The sequence below is a fragment of the Phaethon lepturus genome, unplaced genomic scaffold (genome assembly GCF_000687285.1).
Source record: "Phaethon lepturus isolate BGI_N335 unplaced genomic scaffold, ASM68728v1 scaffold21878, whole genome shotgun sequence".
NCBI lineage: Eukaryota > Metazoa > Chordata > Aves > Phaethontiformes > Phaethontidae > Phaethon > Phaethon lepturus.
In genome coordinates this window covers 34,409-55,510 of record NW_010558696.1, presented here as the reverse complement: position 1 = coordinate 55,510, position 21,102 = coordinate 34,409, and the positions used below count along the sequence as shown (strand labels likewise).

The following is a 21,102-nucleotide window of genomic DNA, read 5'->3' as shown; positions in this document are numbered from 1 at the left end:
GGAAAGAGCATTTTCTAATACATACGAAGAAATAATTCCCATTCCTCTAACACACTGCAATACTGTACATTTCGGAGAAAACAACAGCATTACCTTCAGTCTAGAAAAATGCTAAAAATCTTGTTCCTAGAAGGTACTTGGCAAAGCAAATGGCAGCCTTAAAAAAAAATAAGCGAACCCCCAAACTAAATTCAACCTGACTAAAATAATGTGCCAAGTAAATAAGTTCTGGTTCACATTTACTGCCTATTGTTAAACTTCCATTTGGTTTCCTCTTTCTCCCTGTTTCCAAACACCCTGCTTTAATTCAATAGACCCAGTCATGCTCAGGAAATTATAAACTTGCTAGTAACTATACCAAACAAGTAATTAGAGCAACAGCATCAGCTGTCCTACTGTATGTGAATGCCATTCCCAATTGGTCTGCTTTAAATACGTAAAGTTAAATAACATTTGGACCGTGTTACAAAGTTAAGATAAACACACACGCAAGGCACTGTGTAGCTTTTACTGTTTGTCTAAATCTATCATCTGTCATCTGCCAGATGCCCAAGGGTGTCAAGATGAAAAGTCAAGCCTTGAGCTGCCAAAGCAGCCATGTGTCATTTATTACTCAAAAGCAAAGGTGCATTTACAAACCATATGGGTACAACTTGAGCAAAACTAAAAGAGTTAGTGAACTATAGCAGAGGCATAGACCAGGGTGGAATGGGTGTGCAGCAAAGTACACTCAGTGCTTGTCCCGTGCTGTTATAAACGCATTTTACCTCTCCCTCTAGGCACAGCGTGCTTCTGCTCTTCACTTGCAGTGACAGCTACTGACTCACTCTTACAAAAACTCTGCAAGGTGTCCATAACTGCACTCGTGCCTGTCAGCGCACACGTCAGATCATTATGAAACGTTCTCCTTTTGTTTTGTCTACTTCCTTAAGTTGCATAAAATGTCAGATAATCAAAAGAAAAATAATCAAGTGTTCCGTTATGGAAAAGAAAGAGCCTCTCATTGACAACTGAGGGTTGCTGTTGACCTAGTCACAGTCCAGTCTGCTAGCACCTTTCCTGGGCAAAGCCAGTGGGCTCAACACACAGCTGACCTTGAATGAAATGGACTCAGGGCATTGACAAAAAGGCCCCAAGGCAGAAACTGCCCCTGTAAAAGTGTGGCACAAGACTCTTGAGGCATTCCCACTTTTCTTCTGCTGGTGCCTCCTTTTCCTTGGTCAGCAAGTTGCAAGGAGGGTAAGCGATACGAAAGTTCTTTTTTTTCCAGTTCAACGGCACGGAAGGGTTAGTCTGCCAGGAACCAGAGCCAGTATGAACATGTTCGTAATGACATCTGCAGAATTTCCTGACACTATTAAAAGAACATCCCCTGCTCCAAGTGCGTGCGCTCATGTATGTGTATGTGTATACATACAAACCACATCTTCACGAGTCAATGTCTTAGTGGTAATGGCAGGAACCATTATAAGGTAGAGGTCTTCACACACTCATCTAAGGACAACCAGCCGCCCCACGTACTTTCAAGTCGCTTCCAGCACACTTCCATCTAATAAAAACAGTTTCCATCTACAAGGTGTAGTTTGAGCCAGTAGAGCAAGATTTATTCACACTTTCACAAAGTTTAGACTGTACATTCATTCATTGCTTTACAAGTCAAGCGGCCCTAATCCAGCCTGTGAATCCCGCTGTTTTCCTGCCAAGGGATCGAATGCCCCAATAACACTCCCCGCCTATGGGGTGAGCCGCTGTCACTATAGAAGTGATCAAATTTACCAAAGGACAGGGAAGAAAATGTGAAGGAGCAGGAATTGCAGCGGACAGAACCACGGATCTGGAGTAGACGTACAGGAGTTACAGTCAGAGAGAGGTAATTTGGCACCAATATGATCAAAATCTCACACCCATGAGCAGAAAACAAATAATGAAAATACAAAACATAGAGAGAAGGAGGGACACTCTATCCACACCTACAGCCTAAACATTTAATTTCCTCTATTCTCCCCAATACTGTTCTAAAATTACTTAATGCTTCTAAGAACAAAAAACTACTGCCAGAAGTGAAATTGATCCTGATGTGGAAGCTGGAAAAAGTAGCCCACGGTATGACCTCTTCCTTAAAAACTAATTCATAAAGAGGAAATGTTCATAACTGAATGTGTAGAACAGCAGTCAGCACTCTGGAGACCTGCAAAAACTACTATGCAGGTATGATTTTGAGTGCAGCCAGGAATTTTGAAGCGGTATCAGAAGATAGCTAAACAGATTATTTTTTACTAAAAGAGTCTCCTTGGGTATTAAAAACAAAAATTCATGAACAAATGGAGAAATTTCTGGGGCTATTAGTTCAGTTGAGGTATCCGTGCTCTCAGAAAAATTCACATTTGTGCATCAATTCATTGAAAATGTGCACGTATGATATCTATGAAGAAATTAATAATAAGCCTAACAGGTGTACATAAATAAAGACACATATTTAATGGAATGTCTAAAAACTACGTCCTGTGTGTTTATATTAACAGTCATGTTTTTATTCTCAGGAAATCTAGGAAATCAAAAAACTATTTTTTTGCTGGAACAGGCAAACGCACAATACATATACAATGTAAAAATCTGTCGCTACTTACAAAGAGCAATGATTACCTTATACTATTGAAAAGGCAAATTGTTGCTAATAAAGTTAGACTTTTTGGCTACTTCTGAACCAGCTTCTTAATTACGAAAAATAAAGAAAAAATAATTAAACATGATAAAAAGAAGGAAAAATGTATTTTATTACCTCATAGGATATGATACACCTTTAAAATGCTGAAGTGTGAAAGTATTGTAATGTGTGCATAGAAAAGTAACATATTGAATAACCGCAAGCACCCATGCATTAACAGAATAATTACTGGGATATATCAGTGAAACATTTTAACATGCATCCTTGCATGTGGTGTATTTTTTATTTTACTCTTCACTAGAACAACAGCTTAAACAGCTCCAAGATATTCCCCACAGAGCTATAATTAGTGCTTAAAGTGCAACCACAAGAAGTGTTGGCTGAAACCTGAAATCTGAACCTGTGGAATGCTGGAATGAATTTCTCATTTTCCTAAACAAAATAGAGCCAGCCACAGTGCTGCATGAATCGCAGTTCTGGTTCAGGCTATCTCTCCATAGCACCATTACTATTGTTGTTGCTGATATTGTTAAAAGCAAGCTGTATGTTGCAGACACCTGTGATAAAAGAAGAGCTGGGTTTTCCAAAATTCCTCTTGCACAAAGAGTCTCTAGTTAATGGTAGGTGAAATTGCCTCTGCACCCACAGCCAAAGTAAACAGACAGTGCAGAAGACAGATACCTGCCTTAGGACTGGATTCGGGAGGGACATGGCACACAAATGCCCGTTCTACGGGGCAGGATCAGGCAGTTCGTCTTGCCTTTGTACCAGCCTCTGATTAAACGCCCTAGCGGGGAGCCCATGGCCACCAGATCCACAGAGCTGTCGCTCCACTTCTTACCTCAGACTCTTCCTGATGGAAAACTTCACTTTTTGAGATGTCCGTCAAACTTCTGAGGTTCAACACAGAACCTCAGAGTTCCTGCAAATTTAGCTCTTTTCAGTAGGTAAGAGGGAAAATAAGGCTGCTCCACTTCTACCTCTGCAGACTGAGGACTGCAGTAATTACTTTGTGCAGTTTGTCTCTCATAGCATTCATTTAAGAGGAAACAACACACTTAAGGCTGTCCGCAAAATCATTGCCCTCATGGTTTTGTGCCTTAAACTTATGTTGAATGCTATGCGCAGAAAATGCTTGACAGCAGACTTCCCGCAACTAGCCTTTCAGAAATCTATTTTTTCCCATGTGACATGCAGAAACACATAGATTTTGCTGTTCAAGTATATGAATAAAGTGGATATGTGATCTGCTCTTACCAAGTAACCAGATTCCTGTTATAAAAATGCCATCTCTGAAATGTATATACTTAAGTGTATGGAAAGAGACCCATTTGCTAAAGCTGTTTTTCAGCATTGGCTTCCCAAATTAAGATTTACTCCACAAGAATAATCATGTGGTTTTACTATGTACAAATATATCACCTGGGCACCCAAAACCAGAGGCCACTTTTGACAAGAAGTCCAAAAGCAGTAACGCTATTCTGGCTTGTTACAACAGTTTCCATATATGTGTGAGATGGGATGAGGTAACTAAACAGTTTTGGTCTCCAGTACACTTTGTGACATTGTGAGGAAACTGGACATTTTGAGGTATATTTTCCTGTAACTCTCATTCCAAATTTTACTGCCTTTTAGGATTTGTATATTCCACTGAATGTAATGTAAGAACATTTCTGGTATATTATTTATTTCTCTCCACTTTTTTTATTTTTTTTGGTACTACATGTTGACTGTCTGTGAAAAAGCTCACTTTTCACAGAAAGCAAAGGAGAGAAATTTTAAGGTTAGCTTTGTTTGTGTATTTCCAAAAGAAAATAAAGTGCATAGTATCAAAGTTCATCCAGGTATCACTGAGCCTAAACTCGATTTCATTTACTGGAAGGCAATATCTCTAATTCTTCTCTGGCTGAATGCTGAAAGTTGCTAACTATGTGCAAATTGTAGAGCAAAGAATTATTATTAGGTTAATGATGTGTTAAGGTTGTCACCTAACCTGATTTCTGCTGGGCAATCTCAGTCTGGAGAAAACTAAATCATATCAAGTATAAATCACATTTGCAAAGCCATTAAGGCATCCAGAAACATGTCTATCAGCCAAATGCAAGGTAATAAGACCTAGAAATGAAACTCGTTGGTAAGACATACAGGAGGGTGGGCAAACTCTTGGAAAGCAGTGATTCTGAAAGGGAGTTTAGGGTCATGGCAGATAACCAACTGGCAATGAGCTGCCCTAAAATTTAGTCTCCTACTTGGATCGGTAAGCAGGGTGGATATGAACATGTGCTGGGAACAGGGAAACAGTACTATGCGTGCACAGAGAAGGCTACAACTTTCATGCCCCATTCTGATATCCACAATTGAATCAGTAATACTGGGAAACAGAAAGTGTTTCAGAAAGAATTACAGGAATGAACAGTGGTTTGGAAATTCTGACTTAACAGGAGGAAAGTGAATATATACAACATTACTGTTAAGGCTGTAGAACAGATTTTGAAGGACAGTAAGAGGCACCAGCATTAATGGAAACAGGTTAAAATGCAACATGCACTTTAGAATTCCAGGTAAAAAGTTTTTCCCTGATAACTTACTTTATGCAGAGAAATGTATTAGAACCAGTCTGTTTGGTTTCTGCAAAACATGTGATAAGCCCTCCAAGAAATCAGTAATGAAATGAAAGAAAACAAAGGTTAATCTAACAGTGAGGTGGAGATGGAAATGGTTGCACTGGAGATGATGTGGGCTGTGCTGGAGAAACACAGGCCTTAATCAAGTTATGGGTAAAGTATTTTAAGGATGAGCCAGCAAAACAAAGTTATTAGGTGATTTTGACAAAAAAAAAAAAAGAACATGTTAGTAAATCTAGTCATTACGATCACCTGCATTCAAGAAAAGAATTCAGGCTGGAAGATGTGGAGAGAAGCACCACTTTGATAAGCAAGGAGATGGCCAGCCTAGTTTTTAAGTTATTAATGAATGTGGCTTGTTTATCACATGAAAATGAAGTCTAAGAGCAGACTGTGTTCTATAAATACGTCAGAAGAAAAAATAGAAGGAGAAAAGGTATTTAAGCTGAAGCACAATTTTGGCCCTGGAACAAATGGTCAAAAAACTGCACATGAGTAAACCTGGCTGTAACTTAGAAGACTAAGTCTCTAACCAACAGATTACTGACGGCTGTGAAATGGTCTCCCAACAGAAATAGAGGGGAGAAAGTTTCTAATTCATTCTAGAATAGAAGTTGCTAAATGTATTTATAGGACATGATGCCTGTGATAGTAGAGAACTGTACTGGATGACCTACGCTGTCATTTCCTGTCTTATGTCCCTATGTTCCAATCTAATTTACCCAAGAGATCACTTGGCCAAAATCTGTAATTACTTACATGCGGAGATTTCTAACACCATAAGATGCACTATAAACATAGCAAGAAGAGGCATTTTACAGTGGAAAGGAAACTTAAGAAATTTAGATGAGTAACAAGTTATGTATTTTAATAGTGAAGGTTGTTAGTGACTTGCACAGTCAGGGACATACCAGGTTTCAATCAAGACTGGCTCTTCCCAAAAGTTGTAGAGAAAACAGAAAATAATAGATGGATGAAGAAAAGTGGGATATTGATGAAGTAATAATTGCATGAAATTTTGCTATGAAGAGGACCAGGACAAGATGACAATCACCTTTTCTGATGTTAGAACTACTATATTATTTCAAGCCAATGGTGCTGTTTCCTATGCTGTCAGAAGGAAGAATTACAATGTTAAAACACCTTATGACTTCTCCAGCTCTGGTATATAGTAAGCACCCACCTGTACAGAGCCACCTGAAGTTTAACTTGGTATGTTGAAGTAACTATAACATCAGATATTACATCACAGACACAATAGGGATACACACTATATATGAAAATCATATAATAGAAAAATGCCAGGACTTAACATTAGGTGACATTGGCACACTGGAAGTCATGTATTCTGACACCTTCCCTAAGCACAGCACTAATTCTTCTGATTGATCTTCAACAAGTAGTTTTTGGCCAACTAATTAGAAATGTGCAGAAGGTCTTGTGCATGTAAAACCTACGTGTTTGATCTGAGATATGCATACACACAGATACGTGTTATTCAGTCTCAAACAGCAGCTGTACAAGGTGAACAAATACAATACACAATTTAAAAAATCTGGTCTTAACCTGTGCATCACAATATTTCAGTGTATAAAATGACAGCCATTTTGGAAGTTATTCTGACACATTTGACTGGAAGCCTTCTTGCAGTAACTTCTGTCTTTGATTTTTATAGTGCAATTCCCTGGCAATGCAGAACAGAGTAGCTCCTCTTTGTGTAGGCAACACATCCTATTCAGAACGATGCAGAGAAGTGATGACAGGACAAATAAATTTAAGAGAAACATCTGTGGTACAACACAGGCAGCAAACCTTTGCCTCGACACTTGAAAATTATGAGCAATCTCTTCCACTTTTCGAGTAGAAGCATAAAGTAGTAGTAGCGGCAGCAGCATCAGCAGCAATAGCAGTAGTAGTAGTAATAGTAATAATAATAATAATAATAACAACAACAACAACAATAATATGCTTTTCTTTCTTTTCTCCTTTCCCTTTTCTTCTCTTCCCTTTCCTTCCCTTCCCTTTTCTTCACTTGCCTTTCTCTCTTGCATGTGGCTAAGAGGCTTGTTTGATGATTGTAAAAGAGCCTTCTGCTCCCAGCAAACGCTTTGAACACACACTCTGCAGCCAAAGTTGGTGAAGTGAGAGAGATGAGAAGGGGCAGTGATGATGGGAGGGAAGGCACCAAGCCGGGTTCTCACAAGAGGTTCAGCCGCACAACATCTGATCATTAATGTCCATCAAACATTTTGGATTGTGTCCAGCTTGCTAAAAAGAATGGTGTCATGGCAATAAGATGAAGGCCCCTGTGCCGACACAGGCAGAAAGCCAAAATTTTCCACGTAGATTTCCCTGCCTCTTAGGTTGTATTAAGAATGACTGGCCCTGTTGCTGATTTGGATTACCTTATGGGTACTGCAGAACAAACAACATAAAGTATGCAGTTGGCGAGACATTTGGAGAGGTGAGATAACCAGCTCTTTGAAATCCTGCAACGTAAAATATCAACTGGGGTCATATATCCAGAAACTTGACTGTTAGGTCTTTGCCAAACAGCAGTGAAAGAACAAGTCAGAATATCTGAAATGCATTACTCTCCAAATGATGTTGAGACTGATCCCAGAATAACATGCTTATTTGTATGAATAGAAATGAACTCGTCTGAACGTGGTATCACTGAGCCATGAATCAGCGAGCAAGCGTCTCTCAAGCGTTTATAGCATGGTGCTTATAGACTGTAAGATACAGTCATCTTAAAATCTAATGGTACTTTGGTTTTATCTTTCTGAATCAAGGAAAGGCTTTTCTGTTCTCCCTTTTGTCCCAGCCTCAGCACAGTCTTATTACATGATTTGGCCACAATCATGTTTTGCAATGCCAAATCTGTTTGTTCTTGAACACAGGGTGAAATGTGACATTGCATCTTTTCTTCAACATGTTACTTTTGGATATACTGCCCTTCGTTTGACTTTTTTTCAGGAAAGTTTTGCATGATTATAATGGAATTATTTTTGAGATTATTAGGTCTACAATTTCTAATACATTGGGATTTAAAACACAAGTCTCTAGAATTTTCTACCCTTATGACTACACTATTTCCAAGAAAAGGACCTTGTCAACTGGGAGCATGATATAAAGGGAGCTTTTATATTTGCATAGAAATTGTTTGATAGCAAAGTCTGCAAGGTTTCTCTTTGAACTCAAGTATGCAGATTTAATAGAATTAAACAAAATACTCTAAAGATGACAGAAAATCATGGTACTTGAGACAGGTTTAAAAATTGTTTTCCTCTTCCTTTACCTTGATCCTGGGCAGAATTTTTAAAGCATATTTAACTTGTGGGTTAGGTTGTCATTTCATAAACTCAGTTATTACTCAGTATCCTTTCTTTAAATAGATTTGTCTATTTCAATTCATGGCATGTGCTGTCTCTGTGGGACTCTATGGAAAAAATGTACAGTCATTTATCTTTGTTATTTTCTGCAGGATTTGGAAGGAATAATCGTATTAGCTCAGCAGATTTAAAAATAATAATAGTTCTAAAACACCCCACATGAGCTGTTAATTGGAATAATATGCACTAAAGATAAACCAAGCATTTTTTTAATACGGATCCCAGTCTCTCAACAAACTGAATAAGAAACTGTGGCTCTTGCATCCACTTCATTTTTACTTCATGAGTATAAAAAAGAAAGTATTAATTCAGTTTAATTATACTCTAATCAAAGTTATTATTCAGCACCACCTTTGATTTTCCTAATTAAACAAGCCAAGCATAATTTCTTTTTCAGATACTTTTAAAAAATCTTGACCTTTCCCTTTGCTGTCCCATTTTAAAAAATTAATATCCAGTTGTGTGTGCATGTACACAATAAATGAAGAATACAGATCTTGAACCTTTGAGTAGATCTGAAAGAAGGTCTTGCCAAATTTTCCTGTACCAATGTTACTTTAATTTACATCACAGATGCTATAGTGGATGTAATACTGTGGTTGTTTGGTTCAATACTTCTAAAAAAGGAAGGTCAAGATCTGTACACAACATGATAAGCATTTCTGTCTGCCTATTATTATTTGCACAATTACTGTGACTGCTTGGGGAAATCTATGTTTGGCTGACTACCTAGTCATTACCTTGGAGAATGATCTGATTTTAGGAATACTCAGGCATAGAGATAATTTGTCTTTTCTTCTCCCATTTGCCTCATCCTTTAAAATGACACATCTTATGACAGTGTAAGGAAATATGTAAGAAGTACCTTTATCTGAACATAGAAAGGCATGATTTATTAAAAAGAACAAGAAAGGTTAATCTTAATGTAATTTTTGGTCTGGAAACTAAGCCTACTAAAGAAGGTGGTAATTGAGACATAAATTTAAAATCTTTCAGTCTATTACATTCTAAAGAACGAAAATTAGAGATTAACCTTAAACATATTGTATTTCTTAACAGTATGTTTTCATGTAAGTTTTTAATGAGAATTTTTATTTCTTTAGTAGAAATTAAAAAGCTTTCATAGTTAAAGCTAGACAAAATTTCCAAATACGAATGGAAATATTTACATCTATTCAACTCCATACGGGCAACTTTGGGCAGAAGAAAAAGTTAATAAAATGAAATAGAAGCTAAATCGTAAAAACAGTAATTTGACTTGCATCAAATGTGACTTCTACTATTTCCCCCCAAAATACATCAAACTCTTTTTCGGCATTGTTATCAGAAAAAAGACCACCTCAGAATTTTAAAATTAAATACTATATTTCCACTATGTACTGGTACTTACTGAAACTATAGAACAATGTTCTGGAAAAATGAAATTCATCTCAATTCTGTAGGGTATCCTCTCATATTACAACTATAATAATAACAACAATGGAACAATAATGCTTGTGGGCAAGATCCATGCTCTTGGCAAGTTATTCCACATTCTTGATTTATACTGGATTTATCCCCAGTTTGAGATTTCAGTGAGGAAATGGCTGAGTTTTTCTGGTACAGAAATTTGCACTGAACTTTTCACAGTTGTCTTACCTACATGAAATATGACGTTTAAACTAACAAATATATATGTTTAAACACAAAACTTATTTTATTCAAGTTCCCCTGCATCCTGCAGTTCCCTTAGGGTGTCCTGCATCACTTCATTTTTTTTTTCTTCTCTGTGGTCACTACCAAACAGTAGTAAACTGTAGCTGGGTGATGGGGAGCGCTGATACTCCATCTGAAAGGAGAAGTGATGATGCATGGGAAGGAGTAACAGAGACGCACCTGGCCTTCTACATACTTGTTGTATTGTTCTAAGAGCACTTCGATAACTATTTTAATAATGATTACTAAATAAAGCAGAGTTCTCTGGGGCAGAATCTATCAGTGCCCCTAAATCCGTTTAATTGCTAAGCCCCCCGAACTTCTCGCAGAGTAAAGTTAAGTACATGCATGAGTATCTTGTTATGCCAGGCTTCACATGTTAGGTAACGCACAACAGGCAAAAACGTAAACCTGCAGCTCCACACCGACTGGCCATCATATGACCAAGTGAAAGGAAGGCAGCGGTCCAGGGCTGCACGGTTAGTAAAGCATTCACGGAACTCAATTTGAGAGACAAGTCTTTAACAGCATGTAGCATAAGAAGCAGACGGTCCCTGTCGTTAAGTTTAGTATGTCAGTAATTGCTCTTCATAACTTGCCTGCTAGGTAGCTGAGCACGTATTATCATCAACATTTGGGGCTGGGAGAATGGGGGTGAGAGTAAGAAAAGTATGCAACTTTATCGAGGAAACCAAAGGAAGCCAGGGATTGCAGCTGTGATTAGATGTGAATTCACAACTCCTGGGCTTGTGCTGCTAGACAGTGCTTATGGTGATACAGGCTATCACTTTCATGATGTGTTTATTTACAAATTACAGCCAAGCATACTGTAAATCACCTGAAACCCTGCAGTGTGCATACAGACCATCAGCTTGACCAGTTGCTCTTGCAACTTTCGTCTATTACCACTCTGCACGCATTGTCCCTGTTTGTGGTTATGACCGCTTTTTATGGTATACCTTAAATTAATATAGTCTCCCAGTGGCAGACACTGCCTCTTACATGCGGCACAAATCTTGCAGGCAGAGAGTTAGCAATAGTTCGCTAAAATCAGTCTTGGCATACCTGGTTAAAACACTTATTGACTTCAATAATAGCTGCACTTTCCAATCGTGCTGCACAGTGTTACCATGGTCTGGTAACTATGTTCCAGTTCCACTTTGGTCCAACAGTTTCAGCCTCTTCAAACAAATATTTTATATTAATCCCCTCTTTTCCGATCCTAGAGCCACTTACCACTGAACTAGCAACTCTCCTGCTGTATTCAAACTAATGCGCAGACCTCCAAGTGCAAAGCCTTAAAATCCTTTCCACCAGTCCTATATAGTGGAAAGAGGTGTAAGCGCTGGAAGATGAGGAATTCCCTGATCTATTTAACAGGCAGGAGGGTAAAAGGAAGAACTAAAAACTGGCCTCTGACATCAAAAGTTCCTCTAACTACTCATTTCCTTTTCTGGTCTTATTTGTTTGACAGTAAATCATTAAAGAAAATTGAAAAGGTCTCAGATTTTTTCATATAGGGGCGTTTGGGGTTTTGTGTGTTGTATTTTGTGTGAAAATCTCTGGGCTCTACCACAGAGAAAACATAACAGCACAGACTTGTAGAGAAATGTATATGTAAGTTATAAATAGGGTGTAAGTTCTCTGAGACCAGACATAAACGCTAAAAGAAACATCAGTGTAGACTTTTCTCAGCCCCCAACTCCCTATTAAAATCATCAAACTTCCCTCAAGAAATCAAGGAAAACAAAGCACTGAAAGAAAGGAAGGAAGAAAGCAAAGCAGTCAAGGCCTTTGCTTTAAAATTTCATTGCAATTCAGATTTGATGACTTAGCACTGCTGTGCAAAGTAGCATTTTTCAGTCTTATTTTTTCTTGCAGAATTACATCATTACCTCAGAGCAGTTTTAAAGGACACTGAGGATGACATATTCCAGCTGAAAATGAACCGAGCTGATATGACTGACCATTCAGTCACTATAGAAGGAAAATACATTTTCAGTTTTACGTAAAGGAAGTTTTTTTTCTTTCCTTCAGAATCCTTTCCTCTTCCCCATGCTGTGCACTTGCACGTACCGGGTGCATGTACCCTTACATTTGCACATGAGAGCAGATCCAGGAGATGCACTTTGATGCCAACCTACCATTCTGATGCCGTTCTCAAAGGCCTGACGTGCTAGAGAAGCTGGTCCGTCCACAGTCTTACCATCGTCATCAGGCCCCCAGCTGGCACTGTAGATGTGGATGTGCTGGGGATTCAGGCTTAGAGACTTTGCTTCTACCATGTCTGTCACATCTCCATCCAGCATCCGTACACCTTCGGAATGAAAGATACAATGAACAGGACCAACCAACCCACAATGCTTCTGGTTTTGTTTTTGCTCTTTGTTTTTTTTTTTTCTTTCCCAGAGAAAACTGTTGTGTAGGACAACGTACTGAATGATCATAAGGATTTCTACTGTTGTTAAAAAAAGAAATAAATCCTGTTTGGATATGTGTTTTTCTAATGGAAAAAATCTCAGATGAAAAAATACAAAAAAGGAAGGAATATTCTGGTCTTTCTGCAAGTTTTAAGAGTTATCTACAAATTGTTTATCCACTATACAGCCTTCAAACTTCAACAACAAACTTTTACTCTAAAGAAAACTTAAAAAAAGATTTTAAATGTTTGCATGTGTCACTTGAAGGTAATACATGATTTTCTTTCTCCTTTTATACTGCAGTGAAACTGCAGCACCTAATTTGAGTCGTTCACACTCCTAAGTATATTGACAGATGTAAGAAAAGGCTCTCTGCTGACAAACATGGGATTATTCCTTCATTGTCTGAGGCTGCAAAGAAGAAACTGTGGAGAAAGCTCCTGTATAGAAACTGATTACCATACAGAGCAGCAAGGCAATTACAGAAGCTACTAACAAATACCCTATATGTAACATTATTCAACCTGAAACTACAATACTGTGAACATCCCCTCTAAAGTGAATGACATAATGTTTTAGTATCACTAGACTGAATAAAGTAGGCTTAAATCTGGAAACTGAGAAAATCTTAAAGCTGTTCTTTTGAAGCTAATTCTGAGAAAACTGCTGATGCCAGTTTTAATCTAAACAAGAAAACGGACCTACGTACAGCTAGCGTGACATCAGATCAAAGGGATGTTAAATATGAAATAATAGTCAGCATGTAACTATATGATAGTCAGAGTAATGATTTCTTCCACAACTAACAAGTTTTATGCTCTTTCCCCTTTAAAAGGCCACTGCTATTTATAAGCCAAATTTACATATTTTTAATTACAGACACATTTCATTTTGCTTATAAGCTCAGAATGTAGTAACTTGAGTGTTTACCAAGACCTTAACATCCAATTAACAAAAGGCATAGGGGGTGCTTTGTTGATAGAGGGTCTTTTTTTTTCCTTACCCTAATTGACTTAAAAATGAAAACTGATCATATTTCTAAGTTCACTCAAAAGCTGCCCATGTTTTGTGAGATAATAAACTTTTACAAACAGTGATCTCACTATGAACTTTACTTTATAAAAAAAGTCATTAAACCAACTCTGGGATTCTCAGGTTTTATTTTCCTTCCTCAGCATAATCTCAGAAAATTAATGATGGGTGGAAGTTGTGTTCTCAATTTCTTTCAAGCACATTAAAATATATTTAGTACTAAATAAAGACAATAAAAGGTACACTGCTTTTGAAAGAAGGAAAATAAAGCTTCCCTTTATGTTACTGTGTAGCAAGCTTGAATAATACTACATGCACCCGGTGAACAGTAACTCCAAATTCTGCCATTGGCACCTGAAATAACTCACACTGGGGTTTTTTGCTAATGGTGAAGTGGTCAAATCTACAGCAACACAGACAAGGATGCGAGTTAGGTGTTGCTCTCTCTGGCCAACAACTGACAGACATGCGTCAAGGGTGACTTTGAACAACAGACGTCTCATTGGCTATTCGAAACAAAAATAATTCCTTTCTCTCTTTCTTTCTTTCTTTTTCCCCAAATGTCTGGAGTAGTTAATTCTGGCGATCACAAAACCTTCAAAATGCATTTGGCATGTGGTGATAGCACAACAAAAGCTGTCCAGAAGGCAATTAACAGACTGTATTTGCAGACTGTTCCACCTAAGACCTTAGAGCTCTGTAAATTTTTTCCAATGTTTGCAGTAATTGCCAAAACGTGTCATTTTAGTCAGAAAAAATTTTCAAAGAATCACAGGAAACATGCAAAACTGAGCTGAAAGTAAGTTTATTTTAAAATGTTTGTTTTTAATCATCATCTGACTTAAACTTAAAGAAACAGCTGAACTAATTGCTCGTCAGCTGAAGACAATGTGCATCTGTTGCACCATAACTCAGTGTAACTGTTTTCCTGTCAGGACTCGAGCCCAGCCAAGTAACTAAGCACCCAAATCCCCGCAGATGCTTCGCAACTTCTACAACCAGTCCGCAACAATAACAACACGCTAACCATCCCTTCCTATAAAAAGTCTCACAAGCTCTGTAGGTGGTAATTTGCTATGTGTGATTACTGCAGGGAGTCACATTAAAAAGACAGATCTACCCCTTTGGTGCACTGGTTTATCTTTCAGTGAAAGGGTCTGTAGCTTAGGTAAGCACAAACTGCAGGCATAGTGCATAATTTTTTACAAGAAACATCCCACGACCTGTAAAAGAACGGAAGGTCCAGATTGCCATTTTACTCAAATTTTTTTATCTGCAGGTTACATTCCCACTTACACCATTGTAAGAGAAATCTCAGACTTTCTAAGTATCTTATTTTTGACCTATTTGTGGTGAGAGGTTCTTAAATGTGTGGAAAAGGAAACAAGGAGTACAAACACATTTAGAAAAAAGGTGAGCATTACTGGTGGATATCTTATTAATGACTTCCCATCACAAAGATCATTAATCAGATTTGTTCAGCTGCCAGTATTTGATGGAATATTGAGAGAAAGAGTTTCTTTTCCACTTTGCTTCATCTCCTTGCTTTATACCTTATGTATACTACAGATGCTTTTTGGTTTGAAATAAAGAGTACTTATCTCGGTGAAGCAAATTCAGCGTCACTGTCAGCAGGTGCTCGTCTCTGTAAGAAGAATGTAATTGCTTTACCTCCACTCCAATTTCTTCTCCAAGAAGGCCCAAGGAGGGTCTTTAAAACCCTGGGAAACAAGCAAGCTGAACACTAGTTCAGCATAATACGATTCATCTATCTGGCCTGTGCAGAGGGAACACAACCACTGCATATTCACAGGTGTAGCTTATGGCTTTTCTGAAGAAAGGGAGAGAGGCATGCCAAATAGAGGTCAGCAGCAGCGAAACTCTTAAATATATACACATACTGGAAAGGGAAGCTTAACTTCCCTTCCCAATACCCTGGAATTCCCTCTTGCCTCTGACTTTCTGCAGATTATCTGCTCAGCCTCCTGAAGTTTTATTTTCAAGTGCCAATGCTTCTAAAAGCTGGTGCATTACCTCAAGTGATGTTTACACACTGTTACTACTTTTCAGCTTTCTTTTAAGAACGGTGTTAATGATGGCTCTACAGAATCACGGTGACAAACAGAGTGGATAAAATTTTTATTTTGCTCAGACCAGTGAAACTTCCTGAAGGCTGTTATATTCTTTGTGCAAAATAAATAAATAAATAATGAAACGGCACATGTATCCAGTCTTTACTGTTCATATTAACTGTGTTCATACTATGTCTATCTGAATCAGTTCTTACGCTATATTTAGAAAAGGTTGTGATTCAGCTAATATGCCTGGAGGGTTTCTAAAACGTTATTACTGCACATTCCTAATGCTTAATAAATAATAACCTATTAAGAAGTCACTGTTACTAATGGCAAACTTTTCAAGGACATACCCAAGCTGTTACAGGTTGTGTGACTATCCAACTCACAAATGCAACTTCTCCTGAAAGTCATCTTCTATCTCTGTCAGTGCACTAACTCCTCTGACTCTGGTTTGACAATGCTCTGATTTCATAGCTGCTGGTACATGACCAAATGCCATGTCCACAAGGAGACAATCTGTTCATCTGCCATAAACTCACTCACTTGGCCAGTTCAGATTTTCTAAACCATGCTGACAGGGTAACTTTGTGCAAGCAGGACCTCCACCTGAAGGGAAATTGTTTTTCTGTCATCCACCTTATGCTGGATGACATATTGTCTATCCTCCTGAAGCCAGCAGGAAAACAGAAAGCTGACATTAGGATGACGTTGTGTGCTTTGGCTAATTTGAAATGCAGCTGTGCTCACATTTGATTTGGATCAAACTTGTACTGATCCAGACGAGAACAGATAGAGTACTATTAATTATGGAAATATGGCCTCAACTCTGCCCGGTCATATTTTTGAACTGTCCTCTGGCATATATATAGGTAAACATGTTTCTGTTTCCACAGATGGGCTCTGTTTTGGGACAGAAAATCAACAACTAATGAGTTTGAGCTATAGGTCTTCCTACTGAAAGCCAGTATACCAATCCCATGATTCCATCAAAAGTACTGTGTAAAATTTCAGTTGAAGCATTAAAATCTGGCACAGACAGGCTACAGCCTAGGAGACATGCAGATGACATCTTGATAATCATCTCTACAAATTAAGCCAAAGGTCTGAATTGAGCAGTCATTGACTAAGAATTCATAGAAGCCACTTGGAACCTCTTGGCTGATGAACAAAAAAGTGCAACTGAATCCTGTATTTCAGGCAATAATCTGATCATGCAGAGGGATCAAAAGAAGATTCTCTCCAACCACAGCCAAACAACATAAAATGTTTTATGTTTTGACACTGTTTTGTTTGGGATCAATATGCAAGGCAATATTCCTGATGTGTACATTTACTTGTGGTTTGTCAAAGACAATCACTTAGACCTCTGAATCTGCGAGAAAACCCAAATGTCCTAAGGTTTTGTGTTTTCATCAAAGGTCTCGCTTTCTATTTTTCTGTGTGTACTGAGAGGCACTGTTCCGGAGAGCACTGGAGAAGTGTTACCACAGACAAACTCCTTCAGTACTGGTATTTAATGACCACTCTACAACTGAGATTTACTTATTAACACAGCTAGGTTTGTTATCCATACAAATCTCCTTCTCTTGTTGAGAAAGGTCTGAATGTACAATTTAGCACAAATGGCTCTTTGGTTACTTTTTTTTTTTGGTGGGAGATTGTTTCACATACCTCCAATCTTGGCATTAAAGGCGATTCCTACTGTGCAGTGTGAGTTGTTTGCCGTGGCTGCCACTTCTCCAGCACAACGGGTTCCATGCCTGCAGTCAGACAAACATTTTTCCAAGTAAGCACAGACTGTTGGGATTAAAGGATTTGACTTTGCTTATCCTCAGGTGCTAAGAACACAACTATCCACAATGTCTTGCACTACTTAATCCCCCGTAGTAATATATACTCATGTTACAATATTCCCACAAACACATTTTAACATCATTATCACAATCATATTAAACTCTTCATGGTAAGCTTTCTAGCTACTGCAAACATGCACAGTTTGTACCAAAGACATACAATGATGATATGTAATCCGCAGCAACAGAAAGAAGTTGTTGATTTTGAACCAAATCTTACATTATAGACAGAATTTTTGTCCTTCATTCTCCCAAAACCACTCATGTTGCTAGTATGTAGATCCTCACACCACCTCCAGCAGGCACAGCACTTTGCTATGAGAAAGATGAGATTGCACCACTGCTCACCCTGCTGTTTAGAGCCAAGCCTAAGACTGGCTATAGGCCAGGTATGCTCAAAGCTTCTGTATGGGCATGTCCTGGTCGTGCCTTGGGCCAACCCTGAAAGCCTGCTGTCTTTCCAGGAGCAGAAAAAACAGCTGAAGTAACCTCCACATCAGAGGTATACCCTCTGCCTGGAAGCAGAGCTTGGACTGCAAGGGTATAATCTGAAGAAGCTGCTGAAGGAAAACACAAAACCTCCAGTGGTTGCTCACCTCTTTCCCCACTGTGCAAAGTCACAGTGGGATGCCTTGCCTAGCCCTGACCCATGCTCTCTACAAGGTGACAGTGGTCATCCCTATGGTCATCATGGTAGGAAAGCTGTCCCTGCTGATATAGGTTTCACAGCATGTTTTCTACTGGTAGGTTTTGCCCTCATCCTTGTGCAGTTAAGTGAAATGTGGCACAAGCAACAAGGAGCAGACACGGAACTTTAGAGAGCTGCTGTGGATACGAGATACTGACTTTCAGACCAGACAGGAAAAGAGATGGGGAGTTGATGAGATGGAGATAGAAAGATAATGTAAGGCTTGGGTAGCCACAAAGAAAGAAGTTTAAAAAGTCAAGGCAAAAAATAGATAACAACATGGCAAGCACTTCAGAGGAGGCTAAGTGAGGTCAGTTGTGTACACAGGCATTCTTCTGCTGCTGGTGGTTGACAGACTGCTTACATAGACATCTGGAGAACATGGGTGTTTTTGAATTGAAGTTGACGCCCATATTACAGACAAGAATCACAGTTGCTTTCTCTTGGACAGCTTGTTTTGGGTAGAGTCACTCCTTATTTCTTTATTATTAGTGCAACTTTTTTTTTTCCCCTTAACCTTTTGAGACATTTAGATGAGAAACACTGATAAGGTGGTTGGAATGGATTAATGTAAAACAAGAACAACAACAAATAGGACTAGGAAAAAAGAGAGGAAACAAAAAATAAGTGATGGAAGTGATTAATGCTAACCTATTAGTTTTTCAAAGGAGATCATTCCGTTTATCAGATAAGTAAGATACCTATAATCTATGAGAAAAGTGTAATCTTTATGCACAAAATCAAAGTGACAAGTTGGATGCTAATAAATCCTCATTTCCTATTAATCTGTTTGCAGTTCATTTGGTTGCCAAACTTGATCAGAAAATTTTTCAAGAGTCAATTAGAAGTTTATTTTTCATATGAAGCTTAATTTTCTTCATTTGAAGAAAGACTATCTAACTCTAATTGATAAACCAATGTCTTATGCTACTACAGAATTATTTTGAAAAGCCTGAAGTAAGTAATTCAGGAATCACAGATGAAAGCAAGTTTTAAAAAGATCCTTCTTCATTTTCAAGTATTTTCAAATAGTGTTCTAGCGCTGTGTTTGTTTGAAGCACTGTCTTTTAAAAATGTATTAATATTTACAGGAAAATGTCTGTCTTAAGAATTATTTACAATACACATGATTCCCAAACTCCCCTTCTTCTCATCATGATTTTGTTAGGTACCACATATAAGTTTAAAGGCATTATCACTCACACATCAAAGCACAGATGATTACACTCCAGGAATGTAGGTGTAACATACCCGCACGCATCACCTCAGTGCATGTAATTTATTAACACGTCACTGTCTGCCTGGTGAAATGTGTGTGGCTGAGCTGCAGCCGCAGCTTCCCAGAGGGAGTCTGCATTGGCAAGAAACCCCTCCTGGGTACCAAGGCTGGGAAGCAGTGGTGGAAAGAAAGTTTTTCAGTAGAGGAAGGGGACAGATAGAAACCACACCTGGAGGAGGGAGGCTGCCTGAAGAAGCATGGAAGAAACAGCTCAAGTTTCTCCGCGGTTCCCAGCGGAGTATAGGGATACCTACTACTTTTTTAGTTACGTCCACCGAGCACTATCAAAAGAGTTAGATTTCCAGTGGGTCACCAAACGCACCCTGGTCCACTCCAGGGCCACATTATGTTTGTAGAGGGGCAACAGAGGGGACATGTTGGGGGATCACAGTGTGACTGCAGCTCCCAGCAGCAACCCACAGTAACACAGGATTAACAGCAGCGTGAAACTGTACTCTAAAATCCAGCCCAAGTGGAAGCAGCTGCAAGGGTACATGTAACTTCAGTAAGAAGTAGCCGAGGATTTAAAGGACCCTGGTACGGAAGTATCATGACACATATTTATTAAATTAAAGCAAAGTAAGAAATTTCATGTAAATTTCTCATAGAAAAAAGCATATTCCAGACAGAATTAGACCTTCAGAGAGTTTTACATGTGAGTTAAATTAACTTTGCTGAATATTTCACTAGTCCTCATGCACTGGAGAATCCTTCTTTTTATCATATTTCAAGTCCATTAACGGCATAACTTTATTCTGTAAGCAGATTTTTATGTTAGACTCTTGCTTCTCTACCAAGATTACTGTTAATTGCATTCTACATTTATAATGGAAATGACAAAATTGAACGTTGTTTTATTCATTTCAAGGTCATATGTATAAAATGGCACTTCTTACAATCAGTTTCCCACTGTGTATGTGAATTAATCATATATGCAACTCGATTTGTTTTATTATGTTATCTTTTATGGGTCCTTTAAGTAATATTTCAATTATGCTGTGAAATGGAAGACTTTCTAAAAAATCTGCATATTAAAAATTATGTGCTTTCCACACTGCTTTTTATTTTCTCTGTCCTAGATTTTTGCTTGAGGTCTACAGTCTGGAACAGACTAATTCTGCAGTTAAAATTAGAAAAGACTTCTGATTAATCATTACACTAATTTCTAGCTAACTTGATAAACAAATACGATGAAACTGATGCCTGAAATTGGGTGTCTGCTTTAAAGCTATGCAAACTTCTACTGAGCATGAAATTCTGAAAACTTCAAACTACAAACAGTTTATGGAGCAGCATAACCAGTAACAAGAGGTGAGACAAGAAGCACTTTCAAGTTAGCATTTTTTGTGAATGTATATATATCAAAACACAAC

The 21,102-nt window shown here is 38.3% G+C and overlaps 1 protein-coding gene across 1 annotated transcript in view; it reads right to left on the bottom strand.

Moving 5' to 3' along the window:
- The window catches only part of LOC104625510 (proprotein convertase subtilisin/kexin type 5-like), a gene marked incomplete at its 3' end in the record, with an annotated part of 57,812 nt that overhangs the window by 14,809 nt on the left and 21,901 nt on the right, over positions 1-21,102 (bottom strand). The window contains exons 4-5 of the mRNA XM_010293154.1: positions 17,581-17,669; positions 12,524-12,696 (exon numbers count right to left, since the gene is read on the bottom strand). Coding sequence (XP_010291456.1) covers positions 12,524-12,696; positions 17,581-17,669 — 262 coding nt within the window. The remainder of the gene's footprint in view (positions 1-12,523; positions 12,697-17,580; positions 17,670-21,102) is intronic.